Here is a 21602-nt window from a genome sequence, read left to right on the forward strand (position 1 = left end):
CTTAAATAATACATAATACTTTACTGGTTCGAAATAAAATCGTACAGATTTGCAAAGAACTTGTCTTTGTCTAACTCGCCTTAAATTAAATACTCTTTAGCACAAGGAATACCACCAAATACTATATGTAGTACAATACCTAAAAAATACTTGTTATTTCAAAAATATGTCGACTGCTCCGGTGGCGTAGTTTTATTACGGTACGGCTCTTGGGCAAAATGAGGAGTTTTTCTCCTAGTATCAGCCCGGAGTCGGGAATTTGTGCCCAATATTGCGATAGGCTCGCCTATCATTACATGAACAGCATACACATCTTATTCAATTGCAACAAAAAGAGAATAACTCACCAGCACTGGCAAAACAGATGCGGTAAACTTTACCATTCCACTCAAAGTCTAAAATCAAACTAAAGTAGGTACTTCAGTGTCTATCCAATACGAATACGTTCCCTTATTTTATGAGCCTACCTGGCGTCTTCAAACTTAAATTCTTTCTTCCTTCCCAAATGCGTGTTGAGAATCAACCTTCGATTCCACAGCTTCATTCTACATACCTACTGGAATATGGACGACGTACTTAAGCCTGACTTATAAGGCTATAATCCTCATCTCATCCTCATCTCAGCTCTAAAGGGAAGATTTTTAAATGAAAATGTCCCAAACTTGCTAACTTTATGGCATTTACTTAAGACTAGCTTTTGCTCGCGGCTTCACCCGCGTGAAAGATTTTTCCAGGATAGAAAGTATCCTATGGCCTTCCCAGGGACTCAAATTATCTCCATACCGGTTCTGTCTGTTCGGTCTGTTGGTAGTTTTTGAGTTTTTTGCAGTCAGACAGGCAGAAAGATGGAGCGATGACTTTAAACGCCAAAAAATGCTGCGTATAAAGCGATTTCCGAAGCTAAAATTAAGGAAGTAACTGAAATTGAATCATAATAATACTGCAAAAAAAACTATTATTGTTAGTCACTACGTTACTAATTTACTAAACAGGTATAATCGATCGACGTAGTAGAAGTTCGCGACCTCCACATATGTCAAACAGTTTATATACTCGTAGCGGGAAATTCTGAGCACAGTTATCCACTGAGCCTGCATTATGAAGATCGTGAGTATACCACAGTTTTACTTTATTTTATTACAAAATATTTTCATCTTGCCTGTCTTCTTTGAATAACTTTATTGTTTGAAAAAATTCGGTTCACAAGATTAAGAGGGGTTTATGGTTTATTGTTTGGGGTTTCCGAACTGTAGTACTATTATAGGGTATTTACCAATTTGACTATAAAATTGAAGATGCCGCTATTTATATCCTCTTTTATTTTCTTGGAAATCGAAATAATCACCAAACATATTATTTCGATTTTCAAGAAATAAAGAAAAACCTACATAGTGTTATGGACTCGATTCAGTCGCGCTAAACAGAGTCCATAACACTATGTGCGTCTTAGACTGGTGTTGCTACATTGATGCGTGTTGTTTCGAATGATGACTTCTACTGCAATTACCTAAACCACTATTATACCGTCCATGTAGAGGTGGCACAATGTAAATAATTCGAAAAGTATGTAGTCACAGCTTTTCAAAACATGTTCGTAGCACCTAATGGAACCGTTAATCCTCATTAAATAAGGTTACGATTTAAATCACAATAATAATAATTTTGGTTCTGTAGATCAAGTTTTATAATGTGACGGTAAGCACTAAAATGAATCAGTAGAAATAATAAGTTTGATAGTGGTTGCGGTAACACCTCTACATTACCCAAGACAAAAATACGGCAAATATTATTGAATCGGAATTGTTTGATCAAAATTGAAACAAAACATATTGATATAACATATCTTTGTATTTTCCTTTTCAGTTCGGTTTGTTTATGTTGGTGTTGTGCGCCTTGCTGGGATACGCCATGGCTACCGCTGTTCCCGCGGCAGAGACCCTAGAAGGACAAGAGTCGAGGTGGGGTCACGGTGGTGGTCACCACCACGGCGGCGGTGGTCACCACCACGGGGGCGGTGGTCACCACCACGGAGGCGGTCACCACCACGGAGGCTACCGTGGCTAGATGAAGCTAATACCGCGCCTTATTGCTAACTAATTATATACCTAATGTTATATTGTACTGTAAATTATTAAAATAAATATTTTGTGTTAATAAATGTGTCATTTTGTTTTCTCATATTACACTTATTATTGTCTACTAACTGACAATGGTTGTAGAGCCTTACTCAAACCACGACTCGTATGGTTTATTGTGAGTTAATTATTTAACAACAAATCCCATTGGATGTACTACATAATACATTATCTACCTCGACGATACAACCAACGTTATGGTGTACATACTTGATGCTTTCCCCTGTGCTGTGAAGTGTTAAACGTAACAATCGAAGAAATGTTCTATAAACAGCAATTGTGTTAACAAGCAACGAAAATTACCCGACTTCAAAAAAGGAGGAGGCTATCAATTCGACGTGTATTCTTTCATAATGTTTGTTACATCAGTCGGTAATTTTTGATTGAACCGATTGGCAAAAAAAAATATTCAAAAGAATATACCTTTTTTTGCAAAATCGCTTTAGTAGTTTGGTTTTAAAACTAAAATGACACGAATAATTATGTCGTCTAAGCAAACAAAATTGCGAATTTGGCTTTTTTGTGACGTTTTTATTTATTATGCGACTAATTTACGAGAAGCACAAGCCTCTTCTGATTATATGCTCCCAATATTGTTTTTTGTGGTGGTAATCCACTAGGTGCAAAGGATTGTACTCAGTGCCTAACAAGACGAAACCTATTCCACTCACTCTAAAGCTTACTCACGCTATATTCGTAGGGATTCTTCGTATTTTGAATTTTTGCACCCTTATAGCTTTGGCCTGGCGCCTCAAACGTTAAAAAAAATATTAATAAGAAAACTAATTAAATAGATTTAGGTTCATGAACTTAAAATTAAAATGAGTTCTCCGAAATTTATTCCGAATAAGGAAAATAAGTTCTTAAACAAAAGAAAATATTGATAACATGAAACTATATTTTAATGTTGAATTGTTACGTTTTCAATATAACCACATCATATAAATATGTTTTTCTATTGAAACGGCTTCTATCCTCAAAAAGCACACGGGTCAACTTTATTTTACTGTAGATATCTATTCACGCCAACCGTAATGTAAAGTATAAAACAAACATATGTTTTGCTTATTTTCATACACTAGGAATATGCATTTTTTATTTACCGGTTTTCTATTGAAAGACAGCTCTATCAATATATAATCATTCAATTCTTTTTAATAATATTTATCGTCTTCAAATGGTAGCTGGATTTCAAAAGTGAAACATCAATACCAGAATTACCCTATACATTTGATGTAGGGTTTCTAGATTAAGGGGTAGTGACATCTTCTAGGGTTAAAGACATTTACACGAAGGCTGATAACTGTACATACCTATCACTGAAAGTGATATGAATTTGAAAACTTTACATGAAATGATTAGGACCATAGATTTTAAATACTTAACTCTATGATTTGCACTTTTTTAACAATTGAATAACAAAACTTTAGATAAAACGAACTAGCAACACCAACATAATATCAATTCCGGGCAAAACATAAATTTACAAAACGCAGCGTGGTAGGTATTGCACTGCACTCTTCATTAGTTTCCTCATTTATGTACTTTACTTTTGTACAAAAGATATTTAAAAAAATATGATTACGAGCCCGTTCGGCCGTTCTATCTAACCGATTTGCTTTTTTAAATGAACGGTTGCACACATTCTTCATAAAAAAATGGAAATCACCTAACTTTCTCCCTTCTCAGGTTATATATACTTAAACGCGATGTCCTCCTGAATATTCCATATGGTTTCATAGCCTCCCTTTTTTGCAATTTCGATTATCATTAAGATATGTTTTAGTCTAAGTTGTAAGTGGAACGAGCTCTTTCATTTATTATTTTACCAACTTAAATTGGTAAAGTTGGAGGGAAACTAGTATGTGTGAATATTCAACTTGACTATCAGTATGTGCTTAGGCTACTTAGGTTAAGGTGTGTTGGATAATAGAGACTGACACAGAAAATAAAAATTTGGAAAATATCTTTGTGTCTTTTATGTGTGCCTATTAATAATTATTCATTATAATTATTAATATTTAAATCAAAGTAGGATAAATAAAATGAAATAGTTACTTATGTAATATAATCTCATTTAATACTATGCAACATTATATCTACAGGTACGAGGAATAACTTTAGCCGCGGTAGTAACCACCGTGGTGGTGTCCGCCGCCGTGGTGCCATCCGCCGTGGTGGTGCCCACCACCGTGGTGCCACCCGCCACCGTGGTGCCAACCGCCGCCATGATGGTGGCCACCGTGTCCCCATCTCGACTCTTCCGCCTCGAGGACCTCAGCCACAGGAACGCCGATTGCGGAGGCCGCTACATATCCCAGCAGGGCGCACAACACCAACATAAACAAGCCGAACTGAAATAGAGAAAAATATAAAATATCATAGTGTTCAGCATACACATAAACCATCGTAAAGTATCTTAGCTCTATAAATGCGAAAGTTGCACAAGTTGGGAGGTCCGAAAAAAGTTAACGTAGAAATGGTTCAAAGAGTTGTGATGAAATTGGCCACATGGATAAAACTTGAACCAACTAAAAGGTTCCTTTTATACACGAAAAGGAAATAGAAGACTTTTATTCCATGACACACACATGGCCAAGTAATAATATTAAATTTAATTTCTGTGGATCAAATACTAGGTTGCTAGCATTAATGGTAATACCAAATAGTATATTATAGAGGAACTCTTTTTAACCCCATAAGAGCCATAGCGTAAATGAGATATAGTGTTAATTTTATTACTACTTTGCATAAAAATAAAAATTATTAACTAGTTAAAAAGAAATTGTCGAATTATTTCGAATTCTAATAAGATAGTGTAAGCTTAGCCTGAGTCCTACCAAATTTAATTTTGAAAAGTTCTACTAAAAATTTCCAAAAAAAAAAAATAATAATGCTGGTATATACATCTGCCTCCAGAAACGACATTGCATCTATGACTAGCACTGCCATTTTGCTGTAATGCGTCATGACAGTGGCCAAGTTATTATTTCCATGAAGTATTTTTTTTTTAAAATATGTTTAAATTGCACTACATTATTTTTATTAATGCAGCATACATAATCTGTTTGATATTTAGTTATAGGTAAGTTATATTGTTTTTGTTCATTGTTATATTTTCACAAGATTGTTTCACTCATGGCCCACCACAAGTTTTTCATACACAACAAAAGTCAACGACCGTATATTCATACAATTTATTGTTATATTGTTGCCAAATATTATGCTAGATCATTACATATTATGTCATTTATTTAAGTATGTACGCTAAATTATTTATATTTCCATACACTTTTTTATTTAAATACTTTGAATATAGTCCACGACCAAGATTTTACTTCTTTTGTTTACTATATTGATATTTAAAAAAAAAAAAATCACGTCGAATTGATAACCTCCTCCTTTTTTTCGAAGTCGGTTAAAAATAAAACCGCCTGACAATACGTTATAAGTAGAAAGTAATACTTAAATGTCGATAATATAGGTGCTTCTTTATGTAAAGATAATAAAAACTGTGGGCCATATTGAATACCCAGGTGCCTCACATGGCGCATCAGCCATTTTTTCGAAATTTTTTTTTCTTTTTATGTTATAATGTAAGCTTAAGACATTTATTTGTTGGCGCTTTTATTATTAAACATTTAGTCATTTAATCAAAGATTATTGTTTATACGAATATCCTTCCACGAAATTATTAAATGAAAATTTTAAAATTAGAAGGGCCATCAAGTGTTCCGTTTACCTTATGTATCCCAGTTCTTTGAAAAATGAGCAAATCATTTCTTCAACACGCATAATAAAAATAAATCTTTTTTCATTCCTATTAGGGTCGTTTTAGTAGTCAACTAACGAGAAATAGGCTCCGAAATATAAATTTTCTTCCTTTTAATTATGTCACGCTGTCCCCACGAAGGAGTATAACAAGGAAAATGCGGACGAAAAAGAACATTTTGTTTAATATAAATCGCAGGCTTTTGCCATTTATATTTTAACCAAAATAGGACGGACCCTTTCAAAGACATAGCAAATATAATTTTTGTTTAAAACACTATTTCAACTTCGAGCCCTATGTAATTAAAAAATGAAATTTTAAGCAATTAAGTAAAATAACATTATTTATTAACTTTAGGTTGATAGTTAATTTAAAATTAAACAAATTAACGTGTACTCACAATCTTCATGTCGGAGATTCTGTGGATAACTGTGATGTTTATCCTCTCCGAGAGTATATAAACCTCTTGGGTGTCACAAAAAATGACGTAATCAAACATTATTAAATTAAATGATCATTATACACCAGTTTGCCATCAAAATTACGTCGCAATTTTCAACATGTTCGTTTTGAACAGAAAAAATTCCTTCATCCCGATCCCCAGCATTTATAAACTTAAAGTAAATGGATTAAATTACCTAATGGATCAAATTGTCATTTTAATGTTTTAACTAAGTACATCATTATCTCTATATTATTTTTTTAACCAGCAATGTTATGTTTCCACCTTAGGCATTATAATGGTCATTGATTTCCGCGCTCTATCGTATTGGGTAAAAATGAGTACTAGTGCGATCACTGGGCGATCCCGGTGGTCGAAATTCGACCGTTCTGTTTAATATATTTGTAAAACATATTGTATATAAATTTAATTTACAGCACTCCTCTATATGAACTTTAGTTATACTAAATCTGACACTTGTTCGTGCGCGCAATGTATTTAAAAAGGGATACAAAGTTTTTTCTTTATGTATTCATATATAGATTACTAGCTTTTGCTCGCGGCTTGGCCCGCGTAAAGGAGTTTTCCGGGATCATTTTTTATTCCGACTTGATATTATGCATCGTTATATTATGACCAATTTCCACAAAATCATTATAAATTATAGCCTATGTGTTATTCTGAAGTATAACCAATATTACTGTTTGAGTTATGAATAATATGAGTTTCATCCAAATCCGTTCAGTAGTTTTTTTCATAAAAAAGGAACACACATACATACACTCATCCTCACAAACTTTCGCATTATAATATTTGTATAACAGGCATCATTATGAAAATGTATTCGTCGCGACTCTGAGTTGTCCCAAATATACAGTCGGAAAATATGCCACAAATAAATTATTTACTTTGAATTCATTTATTAATAAACACTTGCACTGGATGTATGGAGCGCCATACATTACTACAAATTCTATAACTGAACAGTAAAACAATTTCCCTGTCATAATTTAATCATAACTATTAATATACTTACAATTTTCATGACGGAAACTCACTGAAACCCTCAAAAATTACTATATAAACCACAGAACAAAGAAGGAAGATATAAACTGTGCGATACTGGTAGCTTCATATAAATATAGCTCTGTTTAAGAAAACAGAAATCCAGTTTAGACATAAAAATTCTAATATTATGTAATCTGTAGCAAAAAAATTGAGAATTTTGATTAAATTACGATAATAGGTTTTGTTTGTATGTATTCATACCAAAATGCATATTTTTATAATATTCCATTAAAGCAAAATAATGTTTTGGTCTGAATGTATGTATTACGCAAGAATGCAATAAACTTATTGACAAATTTCTATTTTCAGAGGTTGATTGCGGGACATCAAGTAGGTACATCTGGCGTTTTAAGTAATCTTCATCGTCTACAAAATCGTCAATAGAATAATACCAAAGCTAGCTAACTTATCGCCCTATTGCCCTAGGGGCTAGAGCATAGGTTTTCAATATATGCGCTAACGCTCCCTTGCCTTCAAGACTTTCAGGGGGACAGTAGAATACCCAGAGAAAATTAGAGGGCATTGAGATAACACAGAGGGAACATGAGCAGATTTAAAAATATAGTCTAACAATAGCAAAAAATACACGTTAAAAATAGTCATAATAAATATTTTTTGATTTTTGTTATTTTAGGTATTGTAACCATTTTTACAACGCGTGCGAAAACTATTTTTCGGATTTTATCGCGGTTTTAATGGTTTAGTTTTCTCCCAACGTTTCGAAGACTTTGCAGCCTTCATGGTGACGGGGGGACATGAATCATGGATATTCGTACTAGTAATTTTTATCAACCAATTTATGAGTACCACACACTCCCTATAGAAGGCATTCAGGAGAGAAAAATTAATTTTCATTGCACTTTTCAATTATTTATTTTGTAATAATATCATACTTAACTAGTTGACCCGACAGACGTCCCGTCTTAACTATGAATTTGCAGCACGCATTCTGTCAATCGCTTACAGTTATTTCAAACAATTGACAGTTATATAAAATTAATATTTTCGATAAGTTTTCTTAAATTTTCTAATTTTCCGCGCAATATTTTGATTTTTTCTGTCTTCTCCTGACAATAATAAACAACAAAAAAAATAGTGAAATCTGTCCAGCCGTTCACGCGTGATGGCGTCACCGAGGGAAATAGGGATTAGATTAGTGGGTCTAAACACGGGCATTATTACAAAGAGGAAGATGTTACGTAGAAATCATTTAAACCAAACCAAAACAGTATACAGAACAAGAAAAAAATGAAACGTGTCTCATAAAGCAATATAATTAAAGCACACGAGACTAGAAACACGAAATATCAGTTTTAAATTACGAGTTCGGGCCAATATCGAATATGTAATCAAAGCAAGATGAGGCATCTGCAAAATTTAAAACAAAGTTCAATGCCAAGGAAATTAATCGTTTTGGTGAGCATTTGCAAAAAAATATTGATCTGTCGGATAAGAAACATCAGACAGGCTAAAGGCCAAACGGGCGTCTAATATATGTATTTGGAGACCATTTATCATTATTTTGTAAATAAAATTGTAAATCACAACACAAAATATATTAATAATTGAATTATTTCCACCCAACTGCCTTCGTACCATTCCAATATAAAAACTGCGCGAAAAAATTCAAACATGTTGCAGAAAACATTGGACTTAATTTTACGACCGGTCGCCTGCTAGATATTAACCCCTTCTGGGAGATATTGCCCGACCTGGAAACTGACCTCCGCACTTCCCGAACATTATTCACAGCCCAAATCGGTCGATGCGCCAAGGAAGACAAATAATAATTATGGTATAACTTTATCACATTAATTTCAAATACCTATTGCTAATGACTAAGATAAAAAGGTTTGTTACAAAGAAGTAACTAAGTACTTTAATATGCGTAATTCTTTATTACAATTTGTATAACTCGGGGCGTACCCGCAGGTACGTGCCTAACTTATAATGGCAATATTGACAGTAAATTAACCACCTAGTGTAGATGACTTTACATTAGTTACAATATATTATTCTTAAATAATTGATGAAAATAGTCAACAGATTAGATTTATGATTTATTGACTATGGACTGTTATGTGAACAGAAACCCTTACTTTAAGACTATCAACAAATTAGAAAAGAATATAATTAAAAAAAAACCTGTTTAGACATAACTGTAATTTTTAAAGCTGCGTTTAAATTGAAAGTCCTAAATTGAAACAAAAGAATTTCGTTTCATAATCACGTTTTTTCCTAATAGTATTATAAAATAAATTCTTCATTTTAACATCATCATCGTTCTAAATAATACTTAGAACATACGTCATTACGTACGTACTTCAGGGGTCAGTAATGTCACTTTTCTTTAACCTGTACCTACTCGAACTCTAAGATGTTAAATAAATCTCTAATCACTATTTTACTATAATCCAAAGGTTAAATAGTACACCCACACCGTAATTACTTTTTGTAGAGTAACGCAGCAACGCGATATAGGTATCTACGTTTCGATAGCAAACAATTAGAAAAAATAATTCACTACAAAAAAAAACTATTGGCTTCATATAGTCATCTAAATCAACGAGTTGTCCACATTTTATATATAAATCATGGTGAAGGAAGCAATCTTATTATGTAACGAATGTTTACTAATACAGATAAACAAAAATACACCGAAATATGTTAATGTCAATGACACAAGTGTTGAGCAACTTTCACATTTTATAGAAGTCGACCTTGAATGAGATTATGAATTTTAATAGGTCAGACTATAGGAGTGGGAGAAAGGCTTTCTATTCTAAAAGTATTACCAGTTCCATAATATCATCCCATGTGTTACACCACTCTACGTAACCGACATTTAACATAATAAAAAACAAACTAAGTGCGTCATTTGGAAAATTTAATTCATTAAATACTTCAACCATTAATCTTAATCGATTAAAGTTTTTAAAATTTGTGCACAATTCCATCTACGATATGTTTGTAAGTATTTTTATTGACACCTTCCGTTTACATACTTATACTTTACAATTATAATAATGATCCTCATTATTATAATTGGTTTCAATTTAATTTTTTTTTTAGATTTTCTTCCAGTTGTGCTTAGTTATTTTAAATTCGGAATATTGTTGGGCTGTTAACGATTCAATATCGTCATAATAATATTTGCCTATAAGAATGAATACGAAAAATAACTGTTTTGTTTTTTCCCGCGTTTAATTTCAATTGTAGAAAATATTCTATACATAATTCAACCGTTACAATAACCTTATATGTAACTGCTAATTTGTCCATTTACTATTATTGCGAGCTGCGCCTAAGCTGACCTAAGTTTATTCTTAAAGTGACATTAGATTCATTGCTAATTTACCTTACGATAGCTTTTATTTATCAAATCACCGCCAAAATATATATGAGACAGAACACATGATTTCGGTAACTCGTTATTGCTATTTCAAAAATAAAGGACCAGTTTTTTTTTATTGTATATAGCAATAACAGATAATGATTCACGTAGCATTTTCAAAAACCACTTTTTATCGCTAACAACATAAATCATGTAAATGGTATAATTTAAAACCAGTGGCGTAGCAGTCTGTGAAGATATAATTGAGTACAAGTATTACGTTAAAATGAAATAAATCATTTAATTTATTAAAAATATATTTGTAAAAGTACTTAAATACTGTTTTAAATAAAAATGATCGAACTTAAAAATCGAATAGTTAATAAGGATTGGGATAAAAACATGTTTTTTTTTCAAAGAATAATGAAATGTGGAAAAATATATTATATTTTCTATACCTGTTTGTATTAGGTTGCCTGGGTCACTCAAGCCGCGTAACGTTAAAATATATTATTAAGACCCTCCTCCGAGCAAATGGCCTTGAGCATTCATTCCATACATTTACGACGTGGCGCTGCGCCGCACACTAGTTAAGGGAGGGAATATGCAATGGTTAACGAATTGACTTGAAAAATAACTTTAAGTCTTTTTCAAAATTTTAAACTACTAAATTGGTCCCTAATAAATATCTACCTATTGGTTGTAAACTAAAATTATGTATACTTTGGGAGGAGATGCAGGGAATCAACAATTTTTATGGCATTTTTATTGTGAAATGATGATTCAATATCACCAAAATATTTTTAAAAAAATAATTAAATGTTTAAGTTTTCTATACTTTATAAATTTCGAGTAAATTCTTACGTACTAAAAATACGGTTAGCGCGATATTTTTCTGGGGGAAGCACCTAAATCAACAGATACTATAAATTAGGTTCAAATTTATTATTATGTCCAAATATTGTGTTTTTCGCTACGAAATAAAACAAAACAACCATTATGATCGCGCCTCCAGTGCGCACAATCTCAGCCAATGTTATCTTACATGATCTATACAAGTACTTAAATAATTTAACGAACATAATACACCTATTAAGTCGTGTTAATTAAAGCATCAAATGCAATTAAAATTGCGGTTTGAAAAACAAAATACGGCTCAACATTACAAACCTGTTGGTCTTCCTACTTTTTTGCGTTAAAATCATTTTTTCTCTGGTGTTACCTCCTATGGCCTGGCAAAAGGTACTAGTGACTAATAAAAATAACATGGATATAGTTTGCAAAATTTATTACGAATCAATTTGTATATAGCAGTTCTAGGGTTGTCATCAGCTAAATTGCACACGCTGGATGAACACGGCAAAAATCCCGGACATTTGGGCGAAATATGAGTTTTTCCCCGGACCCCTCTAAAAATACTTATTGCAACAAAAATAAAAACATCGTTATATTTTTTTTTTAATTTTTATTAATTTATACAGCTTGTTATAAATTGTTTATACTGCTTGTTAAAAAACCCCTGCTGGATGGCCTCCGGACACCCTTCAAACTAGGACAAATTCGGGGAATTACGGATGGCAGCCCTATTCAGTTCACTAGTCAGGCGGTATTCTGTATTACCTATTTTTGATCCTTGGTGTACGAATATAATATTACTCGTGAATAAAGCAATAAATACCTAAATATGAACCATCCTCACATAATTTTATATCAACAGGAAAGAGTTTATAATTTTTTTGTGAAGATTCTCATAATTTAATTGTACTCAAAAAACGTCAGAGCAATATAGAAAAAAGGTTTTTTGTACCTCCTATACTTAAACGTTTCTTTACATTATGCGTAATCAGATGACCCATCCTTAAGTAACACAAACACTAATTAAACGATAACAATGTAATATAATGCTGCTATACAATAAAAAAATTGAATCCCCAGACACCTAACCAAAAACAAATCTTAACGCTACGCTGAGAAAAGCCAAGCTGCTTATTATTCATGAAAACAACCAAATCAAGTTAATAAATACAAGGTCATTTTAAATAAGCTTTTAATGTATATAACGACTTTGATTGTTAAATTTTTCTGGGGAAGACCCATTTCCGCCTTCAATAAATTGACTCTTAAATTTTGCAGGCTATATTTGTAAATCCTAAAGAGTAGAATGGTATGATATATGTTACAACTGCAGTGGCGGCCTTAACTACACGAGGCCTCGAGCAAAAAGCAAAAAAAATCGACGCGAGGCTTCGTTCAAAGCAAAATAAATCTTTCTGATTTTCAGTTTTATAGGCAATATGTTGAAAAAGTACCCCAAGACATCGCACGAATCCCCTGAAAGCGCTACGCCCCAGGTGGTTAATTGCCAAGTTCGCCCTCGACATCGGTCGCCAGCAGTTACAAGAATATTCTAACCAACATAAACAATAAGACATGTCGTATTGTATGAATCGCAATACTAGATTATTTAATAAAGAGATACAGCAACGCTTGCATGCATCAAGACTACAAGTGTTGAAATGTGTGTGAAGAATGGACAGAACCACGTGAAAATCGATCTTAAACTGATGTGACTTTAAGCAACACACCCACCTATAATGACTTCCAAAGATTTTCAGATGTAACCTTTTTTTTACAGGTATCAATTTTCTTTTGTATATACATGATAAGCGTAGTGGAAAATGCTGTGTTGGATCCAGCATTGTATCTATCTCCTAATCCACCATTAAAAGACGACACCAAACATATTCCACAGACAGAATTGTGGTTGCGAACTACAGATAAAAAAGTAGAGTGTACTACTGTTAAAGCAACAGTGTCGGAAATTGAAGAAAGTAAGAATATTTATATAGTAAATGAAATCTTAACAAAATTAATACAAAAGAAGGCTTAGGGGTCTCTTTAATACAAATACTTTCTACGACGTTTTCAGCGCTAGGAATTTCACTAGTGACCCTGGCTTGAGTAATGATTTTGTTTAAATTCCTTGTGGTTTTTAGTAAGTAGATAATTAAGTTAAATATTATCTACTTAATAAAAACATTTAACATTAACTAAATATACCTACATTCCACAATAAGAATAAAAAACTAAAAGAAATTATATATCTGATATACACATGCATTATATATTATTTCAGAATATCCGGATGATTCGGAAACAATGGAAAAATCTGAAACATTCTGGCCTTTCGTTCGGTCTCCAGAGATCCGAGTAGGCGGAGTCCACATTCCACTCACATTTAGCGTATCTGGAACTTACGATAGGCTCCATTCTGCCTCAGGAGTTATAAGTAGTAGTTATTTAAAAATACCAGGGACAACAGGCATTTTCGAAAAATACGGAAAATCTGGATTAGCTGGCAGCGCCTACGGCAAGTATCCTGTGGGATACCCAAGCGTAAAAATATATGCTGGTAGCAATGAACCTGCTTGGGGAGGATGGGGCAATGGGAAATGGGGACATTATGGCAAAGGTTAGATTAGCACAGTAATTTGATAAATGTATTTATTTTAAATCAAATTATAATATCCTGCAAATTCTTGTTTTTTTTTCTAAAATGATAGACTGATGATTGACTAGTGGATGAAGTATCTATACTTAGCAATCACGATAATATTTTCAATATAAATGATCGCAGTCAGAAGCGCGTATAAGGATTATATTTTATTATACGTTTTTGACAGCAAAGTTTTTTTGTTAGACATACATTTATATCTGTGTTGTGCCTCATTTTCCTCATAAACTTACCGCAAATCACAGGCCTTCAAAATCAAGAGGTTAAGAATTCGTATAAGACCTGTCAGTAGTCGTCGCTGTTGGTTGAAGGGTACCAGTTGCGAAGGATCAATATAATCTGATTCCTACCGCCTTCCCTTTCAATATATGTGTAATATCTAATTTTCATTGGAGTAATTTACAGACTATGTGCTATGTATTATTATGTGCTCAGCAGTGGGCAAGTATATATTATTATTATTATTAATTTACAAACTGAATTTACAATTTTTTTTTTTTTTTTTTTCGTAGATGGCGCTTTACGTGTAAACAGTTAGTCCGTACCCAAATATTAACTAATAAAATATATGTGGGCCAAAATCAGTAATAAGTGTTTAGTGAGCAAGAAAAACATACAATAGAAGCGTGTGAATGTTATCCAGGATTTACATACTGTTCAAACGGAGCAAAAAGTCAATATAAGTGCTGTGACTAAAACTATCACTAAAGGTACTAAACTAACTTATTATAAATAAATCAGTATTCAGAACTGAATAGCGAGACTACAGTGACAATTAGTGTGTACAATCAGAAGTTAATATGATCTAAATTGCAAACCTGTTAATTAATAACCTATTCATTAACGGAGAAACTGTTACAAATTCAAATTCAAATTGTGTAATCATTCGTCTGTTCAGACTAATGGATAATTTCACTAACCAAATCTGAGTGAAATTAGCTCAATCAATTTTGTATCCATCTCTACTCAACGTTGCGGTGTCGGGACCGAAGGTTCGAAACCAGTTGCTTAAGGAATCAAAAGTTTTTTAAATTTAAATTTGTAAATATAATTTCATATTGCATAGGTCTCATCGCATTGAATAACGTTTGTAATTCATACTAATACCGATAGAGGGCATAAAAAAATAAAATAAAAATAAAACAGAAATAGAAACAAATTGCAATACTACCGTCCTAACTATGTCGACAAAAAGGAACTCCCCTGCTGTCACTTCACGGACAAAACCACAACATCGTAAAGCAGCTAAACATGAATGCGACATTGAGTCATCAGAAGTTACGAACGAGTCACTCAGAGCCATGATTAGAGAAGAAGTAGGACGAGCAATACAAGATGCAGTGCGAGAAATAATGGATGAAAAATTCGTGAAAGTTACTGAACTGTTGAATAATTTTCAGCAATCCTTATCGTTTTTTAATGAGACCTATGAAGAGATGAAAAGAAGTTTGGAAGAAAAAAATGCTAAGATTCATGATTTAGAAAATAAAAATACTGTATTGCAGGTCTCTGTTAAGGACATTACTAAACGTATAAATCAACTTGAGCAGCATGCTCGCGCTAGCAATGTGGAATTACAGTGCGTCCCCGAGCATCGTGCAGAAAACCTAGTAAACACCGTAAAGCAACTAGCGACAGTAATTAAATGTAATATCAATGACTCTGAAATTCTGCACTGCACCAGAATTGCTAAAATTAACCCCTACCAATAAAAGACCCAGATCCATAATTGTAAAGTTCAGTAGTCCTCGCATACGTAACAGTTTCCTTGCTGCGGCTATAACTTATAATAAAACTAATAAAAAAGACAAACTTAGCAGCGCACATTTGGGAATTTCCACGGATAATCCTGCTCCGATATACGTCGTCGAACATCTTTCGCCGGAGAATAAGTCTATCCATGCAGCAGCACGTCTCCGATCCAAAGAACTAGGATATAAATACTTATGGGTGCGAAACGGAAAAATCTTTATGAAGAAAGAAGAATCTTCGGAAACTTTACTCATAAATAATTTTGAAAAATTAAGAAACTTAACATAATTTAAGCCGATTGTTTATTCTAGAGTTCTGTACAAGATAGATTTTGTTAAAACATTTTTAAATTCGATAATCTTAAGTTTTACTACCAAAATACCAGAGGTTTAAATAGTAATTTAGCTGAAGTAAGGCAACATTTACAAAATTGTGAGTATGATGTTTATATTTTAACAGAGACCTGGCTTAATAGTAGTGTTCATGATGCTGAGCTATTTAATCAAAATTATTCATTGTATAGAAGGGATCGTGAATTGTCATCCTTAAACAATCACAAAAAACTAGGAGGAGGGGTCTTAGTTGCAGTTTCAAATAAGCTGCAATCGAGACGTGTCCATGAGTGGGAAAGTAACTGTGAAGACCTATGGATTACTATTGACCTACAGATTGTTAATACTCATACACTTTTAAAATTATGTGCTGTATATCTACCCCCACCCTTAAACAGGGAATCTTTAGAATATTTTTTAGACAATTGTTCTTCAGTGATGGACATCCATCAAAATAGTTATACAATTATAATTGGCGATCTTAACTGCAGTAACATCGAATGGATACAAAAAGATCCTAATGATTCATACAGGTTGATCCCTAGTCCCAGTACGGGTTACCTTAGAGACACCTTAATTGACTTCATCAACTTACACGGCTTAACACAGTTTAATAACGTCGTTAATGCTCAGCAAAAAACCCTTGACCTTATATTATCCAATATTGATACGATAAAAGTAAGCCGCTGCATTGATCCGGTAAGAAAAATTGATAAGTATCATCCACCTATTGAATTTATACCTATAATCAATTTTAAAAGGAAACTTAGGCCTAATGTTATTAAAAAAATACAACTATTTAAAAGCTGATTACAAAGCGATTACTGATGTACTAGAGAGCATTGATTGGGATGAAGAATTCAAACTATGTAGCGATGTTAATAAAATGGTAGACAAATTGTACACTCTTTTGAAAAATACAATCGCAAAACATGTGCCTGAAACGGTACTCAAGCGGGGTAAATATCCACCGTGGTACTCTAAAGAGCTTAAAAAGATACTCACCCGGAAGTCTAAGTTACACAAAAGGATCAAGAAATACAACGACCCGCTTGATAAAATTGAATTTAATTATCTACGAAATGACACTAGGTTGCTTACAAATATTTGCTATAAAAGATATATATCAAACGTAGAAAACGCCATAGCTAATAATCCCAAATATTTTTGGACACATATCAAAAACTTACGTAAGTGTGAATCTTCGTATCCATCACAAATGTCTTATTATGATGATCAAGCCAATAATGCAAAAGATATATGCGATCTATTTGCTAAGCACTTTTGGTCAGTTTATGAAACACACTGTCCTAGTATTACCTTACCGACATTTAATAGCTTTACATGTGTTATACCTGAAATGAATAATTTAACTATCTCCTCCGATATGGTAAAAAAAGAACTTTTAAAACTTGATACTGCTAAGGGTCCGGGTCCTGATAACATACCGTCATCATTTATAGTACGATGTGCGAAACAGCTATCTAAACCATTTACATATATATATAATACCTCTTTAAACACTGGTTTATTTCCTAGCGAATGGAAGCGCGCAAGAATCGTACCAGTTCATAAAAATGGAGATAAAAAAACAATTTCAAATTATAGGCCTATTTCAATTTTATCGACTATGTCTAAGATTTTTGAGCTTTTGGTATATCCGATGCTATATAGTCATGTAAAAAATTACTTATCCATCAATCAGCATGGTTTTATGCCTAAAAGATCAACAAATACGAACCTAGTCACTTATGTTGCCGATATATCAAGCGCTGTAGATAAAGGTCATCAAGTAGATGCCATTTATACAGATTTTTCGAAAGCCTTTGATAAAGTAAATCACAATATACTTCTAAACAAACTGCAATTGATGGGCATTACCGGTATTAGTTTGCAGTGGTTCAGTTCATATTTAAAGAAAAGGCAATCGGTCGTTGTGATTGACGGCGAAGAATCGAAACCTATTCTTGCTAGTTCTGGTGTTCCTCAAGGATCCAATTTAGGTCCATTACTCTTCAATATATTTATAAACGATATATCAGATGTTTTTAAATATGCTACACCTTACTTTTTCGCTGATGATTTAAAATTAACACTAACTATACAGTCAGAATCTGACACACATCTGTTGCAGCATGATCTGGACGCCTTAACTTATTGGTGTACACAAAACAAGATGTTTCTTAATTGCAATAAATGCTACCACGTTAAATTTACACGTAAACGTAATAAAATTAGTTCTTCTTACAACATAGAGGGCACACCACTAACGGAACAGGAAGTCATTCGCGATTTGGGCCTTTACGTTGACAGTCAGCTTCGATTCACCGAACATTTTGATAGAACAATAAGTTCAGCATATAAGGCCTTGGGGTTCGTCCTGCGCTCTACTAGGGAATTTAAAAAACTTTCGACTGTAATTCTATTGTATAACAGTTTAGTGAGGAGCCGACTTGAATATTGCAGCCCGGTCTGGAATCCAACCTATCAAGTCCACATAACTAGGATAGAGAAAGTGCAAAAAAGACTGGTACGTAATTTAGCGGCACGAGCAAAAGTTAAAACTAAAATACCATCGTATGTAGAAAGACTAAAGTTCTTCAATTTAATTTCTCTTCAGAATCGTCGCAAACTATCTGACCTAGTCTTTCTGCACAAACTCTTGAACAATGGTTTCGATTGTCCGGACCTTCTGAACAAAATTTGCTTCTACGTTCCTAGAAGGATTCCACGTTTTCCTTGTCCAATATTGAAAGAGCCCCACACTCGGACCAACCTAGGCAAACACTCACCGATAGCTAGAATAGTGCATGAATACAACGAACTCACAGCCATCTCACCAGAAATTGATATCTTCAATAATTCTATTTTAAAATTTAAACATCATATTATAAAAAATATTAAGTTGTAAATGTTCAATTGTGTGTGTTTATGTTAAAAATTGCTATTCTCTGTATTATTAATTAATTTATAATTTATATTGGCCAAAGAAGAATTATTATTATTTAAATTGTTGTTAATTTTTGTTTTTGATTTTAATAATGTTAATTTTTGTTTTTGATAATAATGTTAATTTTTGTTTTTGATTTTAATAATTTTAGAGATTTTATAATTTTTATATGTTTTTTATAGTTCTTACTTAATTCCAAAATATGTCATGTTTAAACTGCTTATTTTTTAATTATTTTTTTTATTGTTCGATACGTTTATGTCTTTTCTTTTCTTTTTATTTTCTTAAATACTTAATGCATGCTGTGTCTCCTTAGATGTAAGATGCACATTGTTTTATACCATATTTTATTTTTATGTTAAGCGGTAATTGATTTATGTGTTATCTTTTTTGGAGAACTTATAATAAATAAATAAATAAATAAATAAACTGCATTTATGCAAGCATCTATATGTTGTCTGGTTATCTTTTGGAAAATTTCGCCCTTCGCCACTGAAGGGTACCTATGTATATTATATCATATATATTTTATAGCAACTAGATAGCAACTATCACGTTATACAAATTATGTAAATCCTGCCATAGTGATTCAATCACATAAGGGGCATCTCAGGTAAACTGGTGCAAGTAGGTACCTAGGTAAATCTAATTAATGAAAGAAACCAATAGGATTACTGGTTCCCGTTATAAAGTTTGGACTAAATGCACTCTATCATGAGATTTAGTTCTATCACGATGCCATGCTTACCAAGTTATAAAATAGTGAAAAATTTCGAAATAAAACTTTAAAATTTCGAGGTCACAAAGTCTGCAATGTGTTCTAAATGTCTGCAGAAAATTATAATATAAAAGCACAATAAAATGCGCAAAATAATTTTATTTCAATGTTTAACATTTGCGTAAACATAAGTAATCATATCCTTTTTCCTATATATATATACAGTTGTATTTTTTGTCGCGGGACCTATTTAAATACAAGATAGTTCACGCTTGCATGTAACTCGCGAGTGATTCTTAACCAAATTTCGGGCACGGCGGCCAAATTCAAAAGAGATTAGCCAAGCACGCCGGATATATTAAAGTACACAGGTGACCTTCTGTACCTTCACTCTAATAGTCCGGTGAGACAGTGATTCGACATGATCGGAGTAAGATCAGGCGCAGGACCAACAGCTTTACGTGCTTTAAAGCCGTTGGTATGTAACCAGTAAAAGTCTAAAATAATGAACACATGTAAAATAATGAATACTTGTTTAGTCTATCTTATCGGTTATGACTTTTGAATATGGTCCGTTTCCCGCTTATATTCCAACCTCGCCAAATACCATAGTGCTAAATTTCCGCAAAAAACTGAGGTCATATATTTTATATATAAAAGAAAAAAGAAAGAGGAAAATCGAACAATTAATACCATCCTTAAACAGGTCCCTCGAATAACCTAACATATTATATATTGTAACAAAATTATTCAGTTCCTAAGCATCTAAACATTGATGATTATTTATTCACCGTGGCAGTAGGTAGGGTCCTAAGTACACATTTATTAAGTAAGTATACACTCAATAAATTATTTTCTCAGAAAAGGTGATGTCAGGTAAGTCTCACAATAAAACACACCTAAGTACCTACTTAGCTCACAAGATATGTAGGTAGTATATTATTATGACATAATATTGGAATTCCGTAATTTACCACCTGGGATCTTAATTACTGTCAACTATTTCAAATCCCTATAAATACCTAGAAAAGTATTTTGCTTTTATATAACTGCCTACAGTATATTCCCTATCCATATATTTCCTATATACCACATTATAATATCTGTTACAATAATAATACCTGTCTGTACTATACTACGAGTCAGCACTGCCCTTTTCTACTATTGAGAGAGTTCAGGACTTAGTCACAGTGGCGTAGAGAAGTTGGGGCAGCAAACCACGGGCACGGCACGGCACTTTTGAAGAGGCGGTAAAATATGATAAATAAACGGTTTAAAGCATTTTTACTTTGTCTTTTCATATTTTAACACATATATCCATTAGTTAGGAGTGGGCGCTTTAATCTCATTGGAGTCTAAAAAGTAAAAACACTTATTTTGCCAAAGCCTCGCTGAATTTCCATACCCGATTCTATCTTCATCTTCTTACCATCTTCTTCGTCATGTCTTACATGATTCTTACGTTCCGGCCTTGCAGTTCGCACGACGGCAGGCGTAAGAGATGATCTCGACGCAGGTACCTACAATTTATTTGGATAATATTTATTTTTTATAAAACTTATTTACCATGTACGAGCAGTTTGCC

At 33.0% G+C, this 21602-nt stretch overlaps 1 protein-coding gene and 1 long non-coding RNA gene across 2 annotated transcripts; one reads left to right on the forward strand and one right to left on the reverse strand.

The window, feature by feature from the left end:
• Positions 1–1000: 1000 nt before the first annotated feature.
• On the forward strand, positions 1001–2158 carry LOC115446263. The gene is made up of 2 exons (XR_003938891.2): positions 1001–1107; positions 1864–2158. It is a non-coding gene; the product is annotated as an uncharacterized LOC115446263 (long non-coding RNA).
• A 2031-nt stretch (positions 2159–4189) lies between these two features.
• Positions 4190–6343, reverse strand: LOC115446265 (dormancy-associated protein 2). Its single transcript, XM_030172865.1, has 2 exons — positions 6308–6343; positions 4190–4489 (listed from the first exon to the last, which is right to left on the reverse strand). Exons 1-2 carry the CDS (start codon positions 6314–6316, stop codon positions 4256–4258), a joined length of 243 nt encoding a protein of 80 aa, XP_030028725.1. The 5' UTR covers positions 6317–6343; the 3' UTR covers positions 4190–4255.
• Positions 6344–21602: the final 15259 nt, after the last annotated feature.

Source organism: Manduca sexta, chromosome 16 (genome assembly GCF_014839805.1).
Source record: "Manduca sexta isolate Smith_Timp_Sample1 chromosome 16, JHU_Msex_v1.0, whole genome shotgun sequence".
Taxonomy (NCBI): domain Eukaryota; kingdom Metazoa; phylum Arthropoda; class Insecta; order Lepidoptera; family Sphingidae; genus Manduca; species Manduca sexta.